Source organism: Plodia interpunctella, chromosome 25 (assembly GCF_027563975.2).
Source record: "Plodia interpunctella isolate USDA-ARS_2022_Savannah chromosome 25, ilPloInte3.2, whole genome shotgun sequence".
NCBI lineage: Eukaryota > Metazoa > Arthropoda > Insecta > Lepidoptera > Pyralidae > Plodia > Plodia interpunctella.
In genome coordinates, this window is record NC_071318.1 from 732,330 (window position 1) to 754,099 (window position 21,770).

The following is a 21,770-nucleotide window of genomic DNA, read 5'->3' on the forward strand; positions in this document are numbered from 1 at the left end:
CGCAATTAGTACTTTAATAATTTGAAGTACTTACTTAAATATACCTTAATATAAAGTCAACTTGGGGCAAAAATAAATGTTTTGTATGTATGTTTGTAACGCGATAACTTTAGAACCGTTGGTCCGATTTTGATGAAATTAAAAAGGTATGTAGGATCTGTCAATGTAATTTTTAAGTTAATGGGGCAACAAAATTGGCTAAGCCGTTTTTGAAATATTCACAATTTTCTAAAAAAATATTGTGTTCGCGAGGTGATTTTGTATGTTTGAGGCGGGTAATCTACGAAGCTACCAAACCGATTTAAAAAAAATCTTTCACTATTAGAAAGCTACATTATCCGAGATTGCTATAGGTATATATTTGTTTTGAAATAAATTAGTTTTCAGCAATATCAATGAACACTTGTAAAGTAATCTGAAAAAAATGCGCTACCGAAAACTTGGGACAAAAATACATGTTTTGTATGTATGTATGTTTGTAAAGATAACTTTCGAACCGTTCGTCTGATTTTGATGAAATTTAGGTAGAAGATGAAATATTGCCAATTTTGTATAAACAGATCAAAAATGTATTGTGTTCGCGAGGTCTATGTTCGCGGCAGTCAGCTAGTGTTCTATAATCTACTCAACTATTTAAGTGCGTAAAAGATATTAATATTTATATCTTTAATTACGTTTTAATTGTTCTTAACCGTTTACCGTTACAAGGAATAAAATGACCGTAACAGAATTAACCGACCGTAAAAGGATGTTAACACGCACTTAAAGGGAATAAAGATTAATTCTACGTGGTGAAGCCGCATGACCGAAAGGAATTATATTGCGTCCTAGCTGAGTAACTAATGCGACAAGGTAGCGCGACGCGGTGTATTGCAGTGCATATTTACAGTTATGTTGTGTACATATATATATATATATATATATATAAAACTCCTCCGTTACCGAGTGACTGACTGACAGACAACGCACAGCCGAAACTACTGGGCGTAGAAAGCTGAAATTTGGTGTGTAGGACAGTGTGGGGGAGCACTAAGAAGGGGTTTCCTGAAATTCTCACGGGATACGGATTTTTACTCACATACGAATGAAGTTGTGGGCAAAAACTAGTAAATAAATAAGTAGTTAGTTTCACCTGTCCCGATGTTTGCCTGTCTGTCTGTAATCCAATCTTGCAAGTTAGATTTCTTCTAAGTACTTCCACTTGTCCTGCATAGTTGAAATTTCCCACGTCGCTCCATGACAATGGATTATTATGATATGCATGACCTGATGGTGCACCCAGGATCGGCTTCCAATAAGGGAACTCAACGGTTTACAGCACGTACATGCATTTTTTGTCAGGCGTTAAATGCCACAAGATGTCACTGACGTCAATATTCGCTTAGTGGCAAAAATGTAATTTTCGTAAAAAAAACTTGTTTCAAACGAAAAAGTTCGATTGATCGATGCGTTCGTTCGAACTGTTTTGACGGTGTTTAAGTTATAAGTTTAACGTGTCTTACTGTGTATCTGTCTGAGTCATCGTAGCTCCTAAACGGATGAACCGATTTTCGTTTAGTTTATTTGTCTTAGATAATTTTATCCCGAGTGTTCTTATAGCAATTTTTAATTTGTCTAACAAATAAATTTGTAATTATTGTAAATGCAGAAACAGTGCTAGAGAAACAATTAATAGAGAAACAAAACCGTCAGAAAATAATTGGAGAACACTGATGAAGTAAACTTAGATTGCGCGGAATCGGGCTCCGGCTGAGGGACGGAATAGATTTTTTTTTTTGACAAATCACACAGATCGAGCTAGCCCCAAAATAAGTTCGAGACTTATGTTATGGGATACTAACTCAACCATACTATATTTTATAACAAATACATATATAGATAAACATCCAAGACCCGGGCCAATCAGAAAAAGATCATTTTCCATAATGACCCGACCAGGGATCGAACCTGGGACCCCTCGGTTCAGTGGCAAGAACTTTACCACTGCGCCACAGAGGTCGTCCAAATAATTCCACCAAAAACATTTTCATGTAAAAATTTCGTCAAAATGTATGAAAAAGTGGTCAGATCTCATGTGGAGCCAAGATTCTTGATATAACACTTTTCTTGATCGCCCTAACTTTACCTGACCTAACTTCACATACTCAACATTCTAGTTAAAACGTATAGCTTGGCCGTTACTTTAGTCTAGAAATAAGATAACGTATGCCTATGAAATCTACGTGACGGTGGACAAATCGGTTTCACAGATTTTTTCCAGCGATTCTTTGTATTTTGACGTCGTTTGTATGTTTGTCTTCATATTACACATGACATGGTTACTGCTTCCTAATAGGCCTTTGTCTCAGTTTGTTTGAGAAACAACACGCGCTTCTATGTCTTGTAAACTTTAAACTACAGCCCATACCTATATCTAAACTAAAACACTTATATTCTACAAGTGGCCTGTCTCGGCTTCGAGAGGGTAAAAATATAATAAATTATAACCCTTGAACTTTCCTCGGGAATCATTCTATTTAATGTTGAAAGCCGCATGAAATCGGTGCAATAGTTTTTCAATTTATCGCGAACAGACAGACAGACAGACGCGGTAGAGGATTTTGTTTTATAATATGTAAGGGTACCACAGATTATATAATACTTCCAGTATCTACCTATACATGCGTATGCCTGTGCATAGGAGATATTACAAAAACAAAACATTTTTTTTTTAATATTTGCCTGTCTGTTTGTTTGTGCATCACCCAAAAACTACTGAATGGAATTAATGCAGATTGAAAGCAGATTTTACAGTTGTATAGCGGGTGGTCTAACTTAAAATCTGGTATAGGTTACATCGCGATACGTTGCTTAGAAACCGAGATATTGACAATAATAATTTATGAGCGGATGCACGTAATAAACGCGGGTGAAACTGCGGGCAAGTAGTTCAGAAGATTACCTTACATCTCCTCTTTATGATTTGTATAAGTGTATATGTTACGGTTAAACTCCGAAGTGTGGCTGCACCAAGGTTTAGCCGCCCTTTGGGATCTAGCCGCAACATATTATTAAATATCTCCAAGCTACAAAATTTTGCATTCTTTAAGTAATTTAAATTTACAAATGCGGGACGAAAATCATTCAACTAGGAAGACTGTACTTTAGCTTAATTAAATTGTCTCATTTCTTTATTAAACTACTAGATGTTGCCCGGGGCTTCGCTCCCGTGGGAATTTTTAGATAAAATATAGCCTATAGCAATCTTGGATAATGTACCTTTCTAATGGTGAAAGATTTTTTGAAATTGGTTCGATAGTTTCCGAGATTACCCGCCTCAAACATACAAACTCGCAAACGCTTACCTCTTCATAATAAGAGTATAGATATCCTATCACATGAAAGGGGCTTTTACTTTTGATCAATCAAAGAAAATATAGGAAGGTCATCAGTTTAGATATAATACAATTTGTCTACACGTATTACTGTATCCATTATTATCCACAACAAAAACACATTTTTTCCATCCCTGTTGAGACGAAAGATTTACTTTAATTCGTCTGTCAGCGGGCGGTGTGGACGAGCCTTTATAAATTACCCGCTCCACGGGATATCACACCCTTGGATGGTTGTGTGGTTGAGGGCAAGCCCTGGACTAAATCTGGACGTTTTCAAAAAGTCCACAGAGCGGTGGATTCGGAAGATGAAAATCACAATAAGAATACAAATATATGCACAATTCTGGCTTATGTAAAAATGAGATGAGATCTTCCAATGAAAAATGTAGTTAAATAAATAATCATAAAAGCGGTGGCGGTGTAATGGTTAAGACGCCCGTCTGTGAACCGAAAGGTCCCATGTTTGAAATCTACTTGTACCACATGAGTTTGTATAACAATCTGACTCATGTGTAGTAGTTTTCATCGGCCACCACTTGCTTCCGGTGAAGGAAAACATCGTGAGGAAACCTGCACTCTGGTTGTTTATGACTTGTGTGTGAAATGGAGAAGGCAATGGCAAATCACTCCATTAAAAGTTCCAAGAAAGTCGTTACGTGTGTTTCATTCCACGTAATGACTCAGCAATGAGGAATACGACTATAAAACAGTTACCAAACAGCTGAACGCACAGTTTTCAAACATAGCTAAGAACACTCTCGATTAAATTCTCTTTCAAATAAAAGAAACTAGATCAAAATCGGTTCAGCCGTCTGGCTGCTACGATGCCACGCACAGACACACAACGAGCAGACATTAAATCCGGGCTTTATGAAAAGACCAATTTTAGTCTCGCACGCGCTTATCAGTCTATTGTCATGGTAGAATTGATATGGATTGTAAGGTTCCGTAGTGCAAATGTAACTAAAGTGATTCTTTTTCTTCATAATAATGTTTTCTTAGAAATCACTCGGTCGTAAATTGTGTTGGAATAAAAGAACAGGAAAATGTTTTTCTGCTATTTTTGCTGTGTGTTCCAGAGAACGGCCATACTTTAGCGCGTGTTGTAATAGATTCAGTAGAAAATGAGGCTTATTTACAATGAGACCACATAAGATTACCACAAACATGATGATAATTGTTTAATCCAACAAAAAAAAAAACGGCACACTTTAAGTACAGTCACGTAAATATAATAACGTTTTCATATCATTAATGTAATATTTTTGTAATTACACACACAAATAGCATAGAAGAGGATGAAATATACATACTTATCATCTACGAGAAAGTACTGTTTCCTTAGGAAGTTCACGCGGGCGAAACGGCGAGCTAAAATATTTTTTTAATAATATTTAAATTGATATAAAATAAATCCAGTTGTTACGATAAAAATACCTGTCCTTCTCAGATTGTTCTATGTTATTTTTATTACAAATTTGAATTTAAAAAAGTATAAGCCACACGGAACCCTAATATACGAAGGTTTAAATGCCCTTGTAAACGATTGTTGCTTTTTGTTCCCTTTGACTGATTGTTTTAACACGTATCGGATTAAACATTTTATAAATTGTGGCGGTGTGATTCCGCCCTAGAATAGGACCATTCCATATCCTCCCTTGGATGTCGTACCGTGGCGACTAAGGGATACATAGCCGAGGCAGCTTGCAAAAATAAAACAGTTATTTAATCACTACCCAATCTTCTCATTCGAGATGAGAGAGATAGGACTTAGAATGATATAGAAACAGGTTATTGCAACTGCAGACTGTGATAGCTGATTTTTCTCCCGAGCATATTGTAACTGTGATTCTTCTCTATTGCAGAATGTTAATGTTATCAGTAATTAGCTTAGAAACCGCGCACCGCTGATAACTTCTTTTTGTTGATATCTCGGTTATGATAATCATTGACAAATAAATATATATTAGGACAAATCACACAGATTGAGCTAGAGCCCCAAAGTAAGTTCGAGACTTGTGTTATGGGATACTAACTCAACGATACTATATTTTATAACAAATACATATATAGATAAACATCCAAATATAAATAAATAAATAAATATATTAGGACAAATCACACAGATTGAGCTAGCCCCAAAGTAAGTTCGAAACTTGTGTTATAGGATATTAACTCAACGATACTATATTTTATAACAAATACATATATAAATAAACATCCAAGACCCGGGCCAATCAGAAAAAGATCATTTTCCATCATGACCCGACCGGGTATTGAACCCAGGACCTCTCGGTTCGTCGAGGTCGTCAGCGTAATTGATGTATGGTACGATTAATCGTACGTATGATACGAATAATATATAAAGAATAAATAAATAAAGAATATTATTATCAATCAGTCAAATCTTGCAAGTTCAATTTTATCTACTACCGCTTCTCGTACAGACTGCATATTTTTAGAGTTCCGTACCCAAAGGGTAAAACGGAGCCCTATTACTAAGACTACGCTGTCCATCCGTCTGTCTATCCGTTTATCACGAGGCTGTATCCAATGAACAATAATAGCTACAACAGTTTAACTTTTCACAGATGATGTATTTCTGTTGTCGCTATAACAAAAAATACATAATACAGAATTAAATAAATATTGAAGGTGGCTCCCATACAATAAACGTGATTTTTAGTATTTTTTTAATAGATAATGATATGGAACTTGCACTAAAGAAGATTTGTTTCATTAAAACATGACTTTACACGACACTCATACACGCATTTTTTCTTAAATTCAATGCGCATATCTTCATACAATGATATAGATTATGCGATAAGCCTCACAGACGTACATACATACACGGTGTACGCGATAGGTTTCAATAGAGTGTGACACGTACGGCTATTCTGAGCGAGAGTGGTTGTCAAACTTTCTGTTTCCATTGTTTTTATTCGCTATAATGATATCATAGCTTACCTAATACTGATCTCCAATCTATACTATATGTTTGAGGCGGGTAATCTCCTAACTACCCAACCGATTTCAAAAATTCTTTCACCATTGGAAAGATACATTAGCCAAGATTACTCGAGGCTATATTTTATCTCGAAATTCCCACGGGAGCAAAGCCCCGGGCTACATCTAGTGGATAATATAGCAGTAGCCCAAATTATCCATACCTATACGTATTAAAAATGCGAATGTCCGTGTTTCTGTTTGTCAAGGTTCCAAGAATTCTAACAGCATTTCCTTGCTGTATAGCGGGTCTTATTCGCTGAGTCAGATTGCTGGCTTTGGGATCTGATTCTCACGCAATCGAACTTAATAATATCTTCGTCAATTGTCTCCAATTTCTTTTTATGATATTACGCAAATTTACAAAGAAAAAGTTCTATCAATCGGAATTCTATCAAACGAATGAACGATTTTTGTAAATGCAGAAACACAGATCTTTAGAAAAAAGTTGACAAAAATCGATGAAATGAACTTTGATTGCATGAGAATCGGGCAATCTGCATTGCCTCGATTGAACGAGCCGACAAGTTTTTAACCTCGTGGCACATTTGATTTCGTTAAAACGTATTTACCCACATTGCTCGAGCTATATTTTCACGCCTCAAACGTACCTGAAAAAAGAAAACAAAATTTTAGTTCATTTAACTTTACAGTTCATCAATCAATCTCACATATAGCAAAAACCACTTGTGTTAACTGAAATGTGTAAGTTCTTTCGGATAGAAAAATCCGGTTTTACGTGTTTGGGTGGTTGGCAGAGCGTTACACATAGCTTTGGCAGCTGATAGCAACAATAGCACTCCCAAATAGGGTTGTCTCAAATGGGTGGCCGGTTGCAAGACAACCTATTCTTCATTCCTCTCGCTGCCCCTGTCTTTGCGCCTTCACAGTTACAAATGCAACCAGACACGCAAATGTGAGAGAGAATTCTCGCATATATTTCAAAAACTAGTTAAATATACGAAATTCTGATGAAAAATAACTTAACTTTCGCCCGCTCCGAAGTTAAATCCAGGAATATTTAAACGCACAAGTAGTTCAGCAAAGAAAAAAGTAAACAGAGTTTCTCAAACTTAAAGTCGAAAATGACAGCCAAGACAGGAAACCACGTAATTAAGTGATCGAAACTCGGGACTTGGCTCCAAGTTGGTGCCTTAACTTTAATGAATCACCTATCCCCACCTCCCTTTGTGCCGTACTTTCATTGTTTCTCCAAAGTTTGGGAACTCTTGTACTCCACTTGGAATTGCCGAGAAGTTCTTTTAATCGCTGCTTTTGAAAGTTACAAGTGTAGTTTCATTTTTAAAGTGGTTGATTCTTTCAGTGAATTACAATCAGGGTTATCAGAATTACCTATAAGCATACTTTCGGTTCGTGATTTATGGCAAAAGACCTAAATTCTTTCCTGGAAGGTTTACGGCTTCCCCACGATACATAAAATACGTACTACTTTACTAAAAGCCAAATAAAATCAAAATCGAATCAAATAATTTCAGAGATTAGACTTTCACAGGCACCTTTTCACGTCAAAATATATTATATTAAATAGTAATCTCCTCCACATCGTGTTTTTAAAATTCAGTACCAAAAAATATTTCGAGCGAACGAAATATTTTTTGGTACTGAATTTTAAAATATGTTACTTTTTATCACAAGCTATATAAAAGTTTATTAAATTTCAATTTTAACAATCTTTTCTTGATTTGAATGTGTTCTATTTGTTCAAATCAAACAAAAGCTCCGTTTCGCTATGCTTCCGTGAAGTTTCCTCAGCTTTTATCAGCGTTCACTCACTGGTAAATTCAGTTACTTGCAGAATATTCCGTGGGCTCACCATACTAAATCTCATTATTACATTATTATCGAATTACACGAATAAAATAATTTATTTCAGGTTAGACCCATATAGAAACAAATTCAAAATACGTGTTAAATAAGTTACTTACTTATTCTACAGGAAACAGCAAAAAATATAATTTATATACAAGCGTGTTTAAGAAAATCTTATACATAGGTTATAAGTTGTTTTTATATATTTAGTATGATTAACTGTCTCACTGCGGCCAAAGACCTTCCCTTTTGTCTCCCATATATATCTTCTGTTTTGGGCCGTGTGTTATTAAATACGCTTAAATAGATTAGTTTCTATAAAGCACGTTATATGTTTCTATCAAAATGGAAAAGAAGCCATGGACAGACTGATGGCATTATTTTAAATTGTGTAAACGAATGTTTTTAAGTTTCAAAACCAATCATAAAATCTAATTGTCAATTAACAAAATTGTTAAAATGCAATTAATAAAAACATAAAATATGCTAAACTAATTATTATAACATTAAAAGTTTGAGCACCACTGGCTTAATGCGCTAAGCCAAAACAATGCTCATCAATTGCGCATACGCACTGTCAGGGGCGACGCGGGCTAGGATGGATGTGCGGATATTTGTGGCCATTTTGGTGGTTGGAGGGACTTACGCGATATCGGGAAAAGGTATTTTTTTAATTCACCTATTTTTATTATTTTAAATACGTGCCTTTTAGCAAAATGGCGGGAAATCAATAGTCGTGGAGGCTTATAGAGACGTACCAGTGGGACGAACTAGGCTTATTGTTTACATATTACTGTGGTAAAGTTTCAAATTGCTTGTAATCTAAAAACATCGAATGTTATGGAGAATTTGTAGTGCCAAAACTAGAGAGTAGTGTCCCTTGTCATTGTCTGTGTAGTGGTATTGAATCGAGATTTATACAGTCTAATCGAGTTTATCGATTAGTTCAGTGATTATGTCAATTTATTGTAACTTTGTCTCGTCTCATTTTGAATTGTGTTAATCATTTTTTTGTAAATTACTTAATTTGCTTCCTCTGCGATAACCATGTCTGTTATAATTTTTACATTCGTTAGTCAAGTTACTGTACTAAATCGGTTTATAATTTTCATATTTCGAAATCGTATTTGTCCAAATATTGTCCGCTAACTGTCGCCCGCAGTTATTCCCGCGATAGTCCATGTGTGACCGCGTATGGTTAAATATATATATTCTAAATTTCACCAATATCTAATCATAATCGGCCCAGCGCCGGTTTAGACGTGACGTTTCACGTGGCAGACGAGACCATCTCACTATTCAGACTTTTACATTTATAATTAGTATAGGTTATCAGAAGGCATACCTTATGACCTATATTAGGATGCAGGTCACAATAAGTTCAAGTCGGGCTTTGCACCCTCGCTCCTGTGGGCGTTTCTTACTACTTATTACTGTTATATTTGTGATTATAACTAATTTATAATCACAAATATAACAGTAATAAGTAGTTAATGTAACTGTTTTGATTGTTATGTTTATTTACAAAGATTATCGGATGTTTATCAATCAATTATTTTATAAATGCCAAATTGTTCTTTTTTTTATTTGGTGTAAGAGTTGATAATGTTTAAGATCAGGTTCTGAGAGCATGTGTTTCTGAATCCGCTAACTATACATGGACGGACACAAGTTTCGAACTTACTTTGGGACTAGCTCAATCTGTGTGATTTGTCCTAATTTATTTATTTATTTATTTTTTCATTGGCGAAGAAAAACAGTATCATGATCCTAATTGAGGTGCAAAAATAGCAACAACGTATGTGTGCAGGTTTCCTCACGAGGCTTTCCTTCGCCGGAAGCAAGTGGTGATCAATGATAACTACTATACATGAGTCAGATTGGTATACAAACTTTTGTGGCTCAAGTAGGATTCGAACCTGGGACCTTTCGATCCACAGGCGAGCGTCTTAACCATTACACCACCACAGCTTCAGCTCCAGGGAATATTATGATATGTATTGATAATAGATCCTGGGCTCATCTGATGAACAAATCGAAAAACCGCTCAGATCAGAGCTACTAACAATAGATCCTTCGATTATGGTGTTTAAGGAACTTCTCTAATTTCAATTTTACAAAATCGTTCATCTATAAAACAATATATACCATAAATTTTCGATATGAAGTATATTTTATGTATATGAAGAAATATTTCAAATAAGATACAACAAATCGACAGGTCAGATGTACATTCTACAAAAAATTTCATGTTCATTGGATAATATCCTCTATTGCGACTACGTTAAGGTGTATAAAGGGCAGTTTGACATGCAATTGGTTGTACTGCACGTCTGTTTACAATTCTTTTGATCAGCAAATACAGTAATTCAATATGTTACGCGATTTCGATCTTGTTTGTTTATACGTCATTACTTTCCGTCGATAAAGATGTTTTAAATAGTATTTTCAATCATTAAATTTAGTCAATTTTTCAATACCTAATAAGTAATGCTTTTTTTTTTCGAAAAATGTCATTTTTGAGATAAGTTTTTATAACAGATCTAGTTGCAATCGACGCGTGACAAAAAGTGATGCCCAAGAGCAAACCGATGGGAATTTCTGTCGTCGAGAGCCGATTCCGGATGTAGTATCAGGTCATGCATATCATAATAATGCATTGTTGTCCAATCTAAAAGTGTATACAAAATTTCAGCTCAATCGGTTGAAGATATCTGTGCCTAAGTTGAGTTGCTAGATTCCATTCGAACAAAATATAGTTACCCTCATATATATAGCTAGTCGAATGAAAGCTTGTAAAAAAGCACTGAAAATTATATCTATGTTTCTAGGCTATTTTCTGAAAAGAACACGGTAGTTTTTACAAGTTCAAAATAACTCAAATTTATGTATTTTGATTTATTTACAAAAAATCTAGTCATATGCCTTATATTCTTTGCCTAATAATTGATCTAGCCTTAAGGTATTAGCGTGCGATTATGCGAAATCGTAATCGAATCAAAAACATAGAAAGTTAACATTAACTCTCTAAAGAAAATTCTGTACGTTCTCGTGAGACGAAAGAGATGAATTAATTCAGCCGAACTGGCACCTCGATAGCTCAGTGGTCAAGAGCACTGTCCCGGACAGACAGTGTTCAACTCCCGCTCGATTTCAGATTTTTTTCATCTCATAATTATTTTAAAAAATAAGTTAAAAAGCGTGTGTGACACGTTTAATAAAACCATTTACTTATTTATTTTTTCTTATGCGCTGTTGATTTTCCAAATTTTGAATACAAAAAAAAAACTAATTTTGCTAACCTGACTGGCAGCAATCACCGGGCAATGTTGACATCACATGTTTAGGATTTCCAAAACTGTTTTGTCACAGACATCAAAAACAATTGACTAAACAATAGGACGAATTGCATAGCCTATTGTCTTTTAATATCCGTGTATCATTATTATCATATATTTATATAATCTGATGATATAATAACCCACTTTTACATAACACTAGCTCGATGAAGGCTCCGTTCCCTTAGGAATTAATACCCGCTGCGGCATGTGGTTACCGCCCTAATATAGGATGATGCGATCTGTGGATCATACGAGGCGATTAGATGAAAAGCTTTGACAGTTGTTGGGTAATAATAACGTTCACTAAAAGGGTCGACGTTAGGCGAATCGTCGTGAAATCACAGACCAATCTTAAAAATTTTTAGGTTTCATTATTTATCAGACTTTTTGGGGAATATAAACGGGAATGAATACAGGAATATGCTTTTTTTGTGTGAGATTTGTTAACAATTGCGTATTTCTAGATTTAAAGGAAAAATGAAAATTACTTACTTAGCCGATAAGCGTTGGAGCCCAGTAACCGAAAAAAATTATTTTCTTATTGTACAAATTTCATATTTCAAAGTTCTCTTGAATTCAAATTATTGTCCTTTCGTTCTCTGTCATTTGAACGTCTTCCCAGTTTCTTACTCAGCCGATGAGCGTCACAGCCCAGGGTCCTTTCGTTAAGTTAATCAATTTATATCCAAATATATTCGTAGCGTTACAATCTCGAATGCAACCGGAAAGAGATGTATCCTCTCGGTTTCATTCGAGGCTGTAACGCTACGAAGCCTGGGGTCAAAATAAACCTTAAAATTTTGAAGATTCAACTATGATTTTACAATAAGCTGTCTTCTTGACATCAGCCTTACTTGGGAATGCTATTGTAACATAAAAGCCGCCAAGGCTATGTCGCTTCGTACGACGACCAATAGTAGAGCACTATATAATAATATATAGTGCTCTTATTCTAGGGCGGGCCCACACGCTTAATGGTCATGTCGACTACGAATTTTCTCCTCAACTTATCTGTTAGATACAGACTAATCTCAGAGTGAATGTGATTCCAGGTTTCTACTGCAGAGATCCTGACACAGGAAAACTCCACTCGGTCAACACAACATGGAAATCTACGACGTTTTGCGGCAATTACACTTGCAGGTTAAAAAGGAAAGATATAATCGCTTCACCGCTACGAGAATTTAAAATATCTGAAATTACATCGGTAATACAAAACAAATCAAATGACATAAAAGATTCTGGGCAGGATGATATAATAGCTGCCAATCCACTCAACGTAAACGTAAAACAAAAAGACGACAAAAATATAACTGATCTCATTAGTAACATATTGAATAATATCACTGAGCCAAATGATAAAATGAAAATCGGTAAAATGGGTGAAATTAATAAAACAGATAGATATCTAAACGAAAAAGAAATTAAACTAATATCTGACCTACTGCATGGTGTTAAAAAGAGTGATTTAGAGACAGTAGTCGATATTTATAATATAGCTCAGGATATATATAAAGAATTAGATAAAAAAACTTCGGACCCAAATATTGAAGATACATTAGTCCAACAAAAGGAAGATGATACGTTAACAGATCCCATGCCACTCGTCCAACAACAAATGGTGTACGGTATTGAACCCATGCAGTATTCACAGAAATCAATGACGGATATAAAAAATCCTGAAAGCGAAATCCTACCAGACGCCGTTTATCATAAATTAGAGCATAATGAATTAACGGATGGATACGAATCAATGATACCAGAGAAACATGAAAAAGAAGACATGCACAAAGAGGGATCCGATGTGATGCCAACGCTATATCTAACGCCCAAATTCGATGAGCCAGCGCCAACGTATATCTCACCTATATACAGTTCGCCAAGTTACGTTAAACTTCCATATTTCTATCAAATGACAGACTTCCAAAGGAAATCTTCATACGTACACCCCCATTCGTCAGTCGAGACGGAGAGGACACTTTTGCAACCAATCACAGGGAAGCCTGTCGAGAAAACCACAAGTAAACCGGTCGCTCTAAAGAATTTTAATGCACATCAACCTATTCTCCTGCCATATCCGTATTACCAAGTGCGATATAACGCGTCAGGTTATCCTTTCAACTATTTTTATGGTGTCAATCCATACCAGGATGTTTATAGAAAGCAATACAATCCATATTATGTGACTCGTACCTCTTATGCGGATCAGATGAAATCTCCCGAGAGATCGTATGCCCCGGGGACACTGATTGATACGTTACTACCAAAAGATGATACCAAAACCTCGAAGGCACCAGAATGGAAGACAGAATCTCTATCGGACGACGTTCTCGACGAAATCAGAGCGCATTTTGAAAACAAAAACATTCTGTTCAAACCAATATGTCTGAAAAAGAAAATAAAGTTAGATAAAGTTGGGAAAGTGTTCAAATTGGATGATTTCAGAAGAGAAAAGAGGAGTGTTGAAGAAAATACACAAACTAATGTTAACAAAACCGACGATTATGAAGTTTACGTCGAAAGGATAATGTAAGTATACATACATACGCATTTATAACTAAGATATATAATTTACAAATAACAAAAAAACGTAATTAACTATCAATAAATCTAATATAAATTTAATTAACTATGACTGTTTTGTTAAATATTTTGTTAAAATATCAATGTACTAGCGGCCCGTAACGGCTTCGCTCGGGTAAAACCATAAAAATCAGCCGATGTTACTCGTGAACGTTTGACTATCTTTGTGCCAAATTTCGTTATGATCGGTCCAGTAGTTTTTAAGTACATTTATATTTTTAATTAAACTATGTAGTGTATTTTACTATTCGCCAAGTCATATTTATAAGAACATACTACGTGACACATACATACAGTTACAGGAAATGGTAACGTCATTCACTATAAAATATTTTCTAATCGAACAAATGGTTTTACATAGGCCTGTTTTACCACGTCTTACTGATAAAGTATCTGTTAGTCTATATGTAACATATCGAACAGATAACTTCAAAAAAATGTGTTGGATAGAGGGCTAACTGCAAAATTACTTCAGCCACATTTATCAAGCAGTTCATTTAGCTGTCAGATTACAACGTGATATTATATAAGGAACTAACTCTTTTGTCTAAAAAACCTAAAAATTTGAATAAAAAGTTTACCAAAGTTTGTTTTTCGACAATCGATGGTTTAAAAAAAGAACACACGTACCTAAAAAAATAAAATGTCTCAAAACAAAATGACAAATTGGTGTTGCCAACAAAAACACAGGAATCCAACCCTTTTCGGACAGATGTGTTAGTCACAAGGATGCGTTTTATCACTGTTTGTCCGAAAAAAAGTTTAGTCAGCGTAAAATAATCTTGAGCTTTTAAAATTCAGGTGGTACACACGCTGGATATATATTTTTTTGTTTTGTTCTATTTTAGTGTCCTCGCGTAGAAATTTCGGAATGATAAGTTTTTTTTACAAAATTATCATTTTTGACGCAAGCTTTTATTGTTGTCAGAAACTTTTTTTTTTTCAAATCATGTCCGTGCAGTTGAGGAATTCCTTCGTCTGGAGTCGTTCCTGGGTGCACCATCAGTCATGCTTATCGTAATAATGTATTGTCATCCAAACTGAACGTGTGTACAAAATCGGTTGAGGATATTTGTTTCAAAATTGAGTTGCAAGATTTCAGCCGAACATACATACATACAGTTTAAATCAAATAAAAGCTAGTAATAAAAATACCCTATGTGCTATTTAAGGTTATATTCCACTCGTGTGCCAATATTACATCAAAATCCGTTGAGTAGATTTTATGTGATCGGGTAACAACCTACATTACACAAAATTTAGCGTTTACTAATATTATAAATGCGAAAGTTTGTGGGGATGTTTGTTACTCTTTCACGCAAAATCTACTGGACGGATTGTTATGAAATTTGGTACACGGGTAGAATATAAAAAAATTCCCACGGGAGCGCTGCCCCGGGACGCAACTAGTACATAATAATGTAATAATATATTGTTATATGTTAGTCGATGTAACGATAATCGTCCACTACTAATGAACAATATGATCATAGGTTACATTAAACAAATAATATTTATAAATTAAACACGATATTGCAAAAGTATTGTAATAACATAGAATTAGACTGCGCGCGGTCGTGTTGTGTACTTCTTTCTACTATGAATATAACTAGCGGCCCGTCCCGGCTTCGCTCCTAATCCTTCCTCAGGAATCACGCTGTCTATTGAGGAAAACCGCGTGAAAATCCGTGCAGTAGGTTTAGAGTTTATCGCGAACAGACAGAAGCGGCAAGGGACTTTGTTTTATAATATGTAAGGATAAGGATACAAGTAGTTGTCCGCGGCTCCACCCGCGATAATAGTAGCCTGTGTTACACCAAAAATCACCAAAATAAATGAAAAAAAAAAAAGAAAGAAAATTAAACTTAAAATCTACCTCGTCTGGATCGGGGTTAGCTAAATCTGCTTTTTATTCTTTTAAATATTATTTATATTAAAACTATGAAAGAATCTAGTTAACTATATTAATTCGCGTTTTTTTCCTATTATGTCCCGCGTTTGACGAAATATTCTCGCCTTTAGTACCCATTCGATTGAAAAAACCCGCTTTGCTCAAAAATAAAATGCTGATAATTATTGTAACACACATTTGGTCTGTACATTCAAATGACAAAACGCCTTTCAGATGCCTTTAGGTGAATTGAAGGAAATCTGACACCAGTGTTAGCAATAACACACTCGATATGATGATGAATGACAAAACGTTTTACATTAAAAAAAATGTCTTATTTTGTTCTGAATGAAAATGTTATACTGCTGTGTAATATTTTTCCGATAACCAATATTGAGGAGATAACTTCTGCCGACTAAAGTTATAGGAGAGAGTCGATCAAATTTACATTTATTTTTACTGTTACCGATAGAAAAATATAGCTTTCTTATAATAAAATTTATCTACATTTTATGCTAAGAAAAATAAAAGCTTTGCATTTTTTCTGAATCATAAGAGGAATATTGACGACCTCGGTGGCGCAATGGTAAAGCGCTTGCTCCTGAACCGAGAGGTCCCGGGTCCGATCCCCGGTCGGGTCATGATGGAAAGTGATCTTTTTCTGATTGGCCCGGGTCTTGGATGTTTATCTATATATGTATTTGTTTTGAAATATAGTATCGTTGAGTTAGTCTCGCACTTACTTTGGGGCTAGCTCAATCTGTGTAATTTGTCCTAATATATTAATTTATTTATTATTTAATTAATGAATATCTTTATAGTGTAAATATTATTTTTTTACTTTTTTTCATTACGTACGATATCCATTGAATATGGAGTTATTAAAATTACATAGTTATCGCATATTTTTTGTGATTTATGAAGAGTGACTGACATACTCGTATTTGTTCATTTATATAAATTTATGGGTCTTAGTTACCTAAAACAAAATTATTATTTACATTGAAGGGGTTATTTTGGTAAATATTTTTGTGTTACACAAATAGTATTTAAAATTGTGTTTCACAAGTGGATATGGCTAACTGGTCAATCACATCAGGCAGATTTATCTGTCAGATTACATTATAATATTTTATCAGAGAGTGTGTTCACCACTCAGCAGGCCTTAAATCTAACAAATTATCAAAATACGATATTAATCAAGTAGGTACCAGAGTTATATATATTTGCACATTTATTTATTTATTTATTCATTCATAAGCTTAAATCTATCTTTACAGTTCTCACCAATGCAATAGACAAGCATCCCATTTCAATTATTACTCGTATAACTTATGATATACAAAGCCGTTCTTATGAATTCGCTCATAGAACATGAAAACAGGTCTATTCTTTCGGCAATCTGATTGAGATTACGAAACATGCAATAATTAGCCTATCGTATATTTCACCCTATCGTAGTGCTCACTTACAAATAAAATAAAGAACGACTGTGCAAAATAAAGTTTCCGATTCGTAGTATTCCACTCCGCGCACCAATTCGACCGGCACCGACTCGAATCTTACCAACTATCCAACGATGTGCTACGATGATCAATATTTGGCGGTCCCAACTCAGTCAAAGTGCAGTTGCATCATGCAACTAGACAATCGATAATAAATAATAATACAATTTTATTTCTGTAGGTATAATGTTTATATAAACATATTTGTGGTCACAAACTCCTTTTAAGTAAATAAAACCTGTGTTAGGTACGATGCACTGCACTTTAACCTACGCAAGAACAGCGCATTTTGTCTTAACGATTAGCAGGTTAAACTTAACGTCAAAGTTGACTAGTGCAACCCCATGGAATTAGTAGGTACTCCGTTGTACGATGTGTACCGTTGTACCTATCAAATCCATGTGCAACCCACAATCCACTCACTGGAAAATATTATATTTTTTAAATTATCTTTTTTTTTTCTTTTCTTAGTTGCCAGTCAGATGTAGATCCAGGATTCTTCCGAATGGGTAATACTTCGGCACCCTTTCCCGCTTGCTGCCCACAAAGAATACGATAAGACATTTTACTAATAATTATTATAAATAGGCCAAAATAGTGATGGGACATGAGAAATTGAAACAAGAATAGAAAATTCTGAATTGGCTATGTAATTTTTTTTTAATGAAACATTTTTGATTTTTTACATAATCTTTGGAATAGATTTGCTAGGTAAAATTTTTGAAAAAGTCATATTATGACGAATACATGTAGGTAAAGGTATACACGCAATAATCATGACTAAACATGTTATTATATTGACATACGGCACTATTTTCTACAATAATTCAAGTTTTGTTATATTAATAGCCGGAAATTTTATTGCATTCAGAGTATGACAATAGTTCTGCTATTTAAATAGCTTGTCACAAACGCGAGACGTTACTCAAAGGGTTAATGTTTTGTTTTCATGAAATAATTCAACAATCACAGAAAAAATTGAATGTCTTTCATTCTTAAGACTATTTTCATAGCCTTTTTATGTGTTCTATTGTTAAGAGGAACCGCCCTCACTGTTTTCCATATCTGATGAATAACACAAACAAGAAATGTCACACGTTTTTAGAATTCATCGGAAAACTTATTTTTTTTCATATTCTATTTCAGTGCCAACAAAAATACTTCACTTTTACTTTAAACTAGATGTTGCCCGGGGCTTCGCTCCCGTGGGAATTTTGAGATAAAATATAGCCTATAGCAATCTTGGAAAATGTACGAGATTACACATACAAATTTACAAACGGTTACCTCTTTAAAATAATAGTATTAGATGTCTAAAGAAATCATTGTTTATATAAAAAGTTTACTTGGCAAATTTAATTCGGTTTTACCAAGAATTTCAATCGATTCTCATTCTAAATTCTCCAGTCACATCACTATCGAACATTAGTCACTTCCCTAACGTTTTTACATGATATTTATAATAAGAAATTAAAGGTACTTATAATGATAAAAATTAAATAAAAAAATCAAGAAACTCTGAAATTGCTGGCATCCTCTCATCTGATAGATAAGAGCTGACGGCTTCCAAACGGCTTAACATACATTTCACTAACATAGCTAAGAACAATCCTTCTGTAATCGATGGTTAAACGTTTTATTTTCAACATGCTAGTAAAATTTCAGCACTGATTTGTTATTAATAGTTTTAAATTATCGACTTTAAAGATTATTATTTAAGGATATTTGTAGTTCTATTAGCTGAGCGTCGGGGCTTCGCTACCGTGGGAATTTCGCGATAAAAAGTATCCTATATGTAATTCCAGGTTATTTTCTATACGTATACCAAGTTTTTATACGCTTATTTTTTATACGCCTTTGAGACGCCTTAATTTTTTTTGGACATGCGCCCATTTAGATATGTAATTATTTATTCAAGGTCGGTGCAAAACTAATGCGTATGTAAAAAAAATTAAGTACCCATTTTGTTTTTAAATTTTTTATTCTCATTTAAAATTGTCCTGTCTTATCACTAACAAAGATTAGTACTTTAGGGATTCTATTTAATTGTAAACGTGCACTCGTACGTAACACATCTAACCACAACTCCATAAGCACGTGAACTGTGTGCGTATTGCGACTTTGCTTTTTCCATTTCACAGACTCGATTCGTAGTGAGACGCAGCGAACCAATCACATTGCTCCATTGTGACGCAACGACAACCACAATACAATATGATTGGTTCGCTGCGTCTCATTTCGGAGACAATGATAAATGAAATGACATGTGTGTCGCATACACATTAGATCATCACCGGCCTTTAACACCTATCATAATTACGAACATAGCGGTGATCGTCATACGTTGCCTAGTTTTATCTTGTGTCAAACTTAGCTCATAACTAAACATTGTGGGTACAGTCAGGAGCAGATAAAGCTACTGTTTCATCTGCCCCCAGAGTGTACAATGTCAAAAAAATGTGAAAATCGGGTTATTCCGTAGGCACTTATCCGATATCGTCTTCTGTGTCGTTCTATTGTATTATTATTATTTTTAATTTTGACACCTTTATTACCATTTTTAAACGAATTAATCTAATACTAGACGCAATAACCTGTATGGAACAAGAACTAATCATTACTTAACACCAAAGTTGTTAAATAACCTACATGTCGAACTAAAGACTCTGTACAAACTGAATAGTAAAACATTTAAGAATAAGTTGAAAACTTTTTATCTGCCTAAATATAATAACAGCGACTCGCCGATGCCCGGATAAACCCTGCGAGGATTTTGTGGTGCGGTCTTATAATATTGTTAGATATTGTAAATTGTACTGAATAAAGAATTTAAATAAATAATAAATAATTTTTTATAAAAGGTATGAAATATATACTGATTGGTATTTAAAATTTTATAATTGTCGGATACGCAAGAATCAGAAATGGGATGATTAAGAAAAAAAATATTGAATCGGATATGATTACGGATATCCAACGTCGTCACATCGTGTCGCATTCATACGGAATAACCCTAAAACCGTGACATAAAGGTGAAATTTAAATTTTTAATGTTACTTTAAGATGTAAATATTTTGTATTGAGTAATAAATTGTTTTTACATAACTGACTTTTATTTCATAGAGCTGCGATGTCTGTATATTATGAAAAGAAATATTTAGGCTGATATTTTTATATATTAAAAGCTTATACGATTCGTCTGCATAATATAAAAAATCACACCTTTTATAACGCCTTGTATTCTGAAAGGTTGGCTAGTAGTTTGTAGCTTCGGTAAATATTATTTAATTTAGAATATGACGTGAAAAACTGATTTATTTTGATTTTGGAACACCAGATACAATAGTTAAAATATACACTCTTGCGCAGATCCGCTCGATGGGTTAAGTGCGTCGTTCAATAGGACTGCCTGACCTCCTCCTGTAGATATTCTAGCTGATTGATGGTATAAAAAACCTTAAAAGTTGATAGACAACAACATTTCAAAAGAGGATGACAACAGCCAGGCGACCGGTCGTAAAGCGAGAATGGAGCATTGCTAGTATAAACTTTATTCTACGAATATTTTCATTGTAATCATTTACTTAAACTAAAACGGTAATTTTCATGTGAAAATTACATCATAGTGTGTAACAAGAGATCTTACAGAAGAAACTACAATAAATGTTACAAACTTACAATGTAACCGACTGGTAATAATTAAAGTAGTAAAAAGGAACTCTCCACAAAAAAGCAATCTTACCAGTTTTACGATTTTTCTACATTTCTACGAGTGCGACTAGGGATGTTATTTACGTGGGATTATTTCGGATATAACCATCGGTTTCTGATAATTGTTATAACGGATTAGGTTTTTGTTAGATCGCGATTCGTGCGACATTGAAAAATATAATTGGGTATATAATAATTACGTGGACAAAAGGTCTACCTTTTGCTTGCGGTGAAGAAAAACATCGTGAGGTAACCTGAACTCTGGGTAATCAGCCAGAGTGCAGGTTTCCTCACGAACTTGTGTGTGGAGAAGGCAATGACAAACCACTCCATTAATAGTGCCAAGAAAGTCATTGTGTTTGTTTCATTCCACTTAATGACAACGACTCTCAGCCATAAGGAATACGACTTAGTAGAGAGAAATTAAATTGTAAAATAAATATAATAGTGTATTTAGTTCAGTTTTAAAAGAATTATAAAAGTAATTATTAGGTGTACCTCAAATTTTTTTCACAATTCTATT

The 21,770-nt window shown here is 34.4% G+C and overlaps 2 protein-coding genes across 12 annotated transcripts in view; one reads left to right on the top strand and one right to left on the bottom strand.

Moving 5' to 3' along the window:
- Positions 1–21,770, bottom strand: part of LOC128680802 (protein madd-4-like) — a 328,414-nt gene that overhangs the window by 157,561 nt on the left and 149,083 nt on the right. The gene's annotated exons all lie outside the window — the stretch shown is intronic.
- Positions 8,783–20,641, top strand: LOC128680805 (uncharacterized). The gene is made up of 3 exons (XM_053764234.1): positions 8,783–8,878; positions 12,610–14,086; positions 18,008–20,641. The coding sequence occupies exons 1-3, from the start codon at positions 8,815–8,817 to the stop codon at positions 18,093–18,095; spliced, it is 1,629 nt and encodes a 542-aa protein (XP_053620209.1). The 5' UTR covers positions 8,783–8,814; the 3' UTR covers positions 18,096–20,641.

What these genes read in the sequence shown, in the direction of transcription:
- LOC128680805 (XM_053764234.1), top strand. Translation starts at nt 8,815, where the DNA reads ATGGATGTGCGGATATTTGTGGCCATTTTGGTGGTTGGAGGGACTTAC. An exon ending in TTACGCGATATCGGGAAAAG is followed by an intron (nt 8,879 to 12,609) that starts GTATTTTTTTAA and finishes ATGTGATTCCAG; the next exon opens with GTTTCTACTGCAGAGATCCT. An exon ending in GTTTACGTCGAAAGGATAAT is followed by an intron (nt 14,087 to 18,007) that starts GTAAGTATACAT and finishes TTCTTTTCTTAG; the next exon opens with TTGCCAGTCAGATGTAGATC.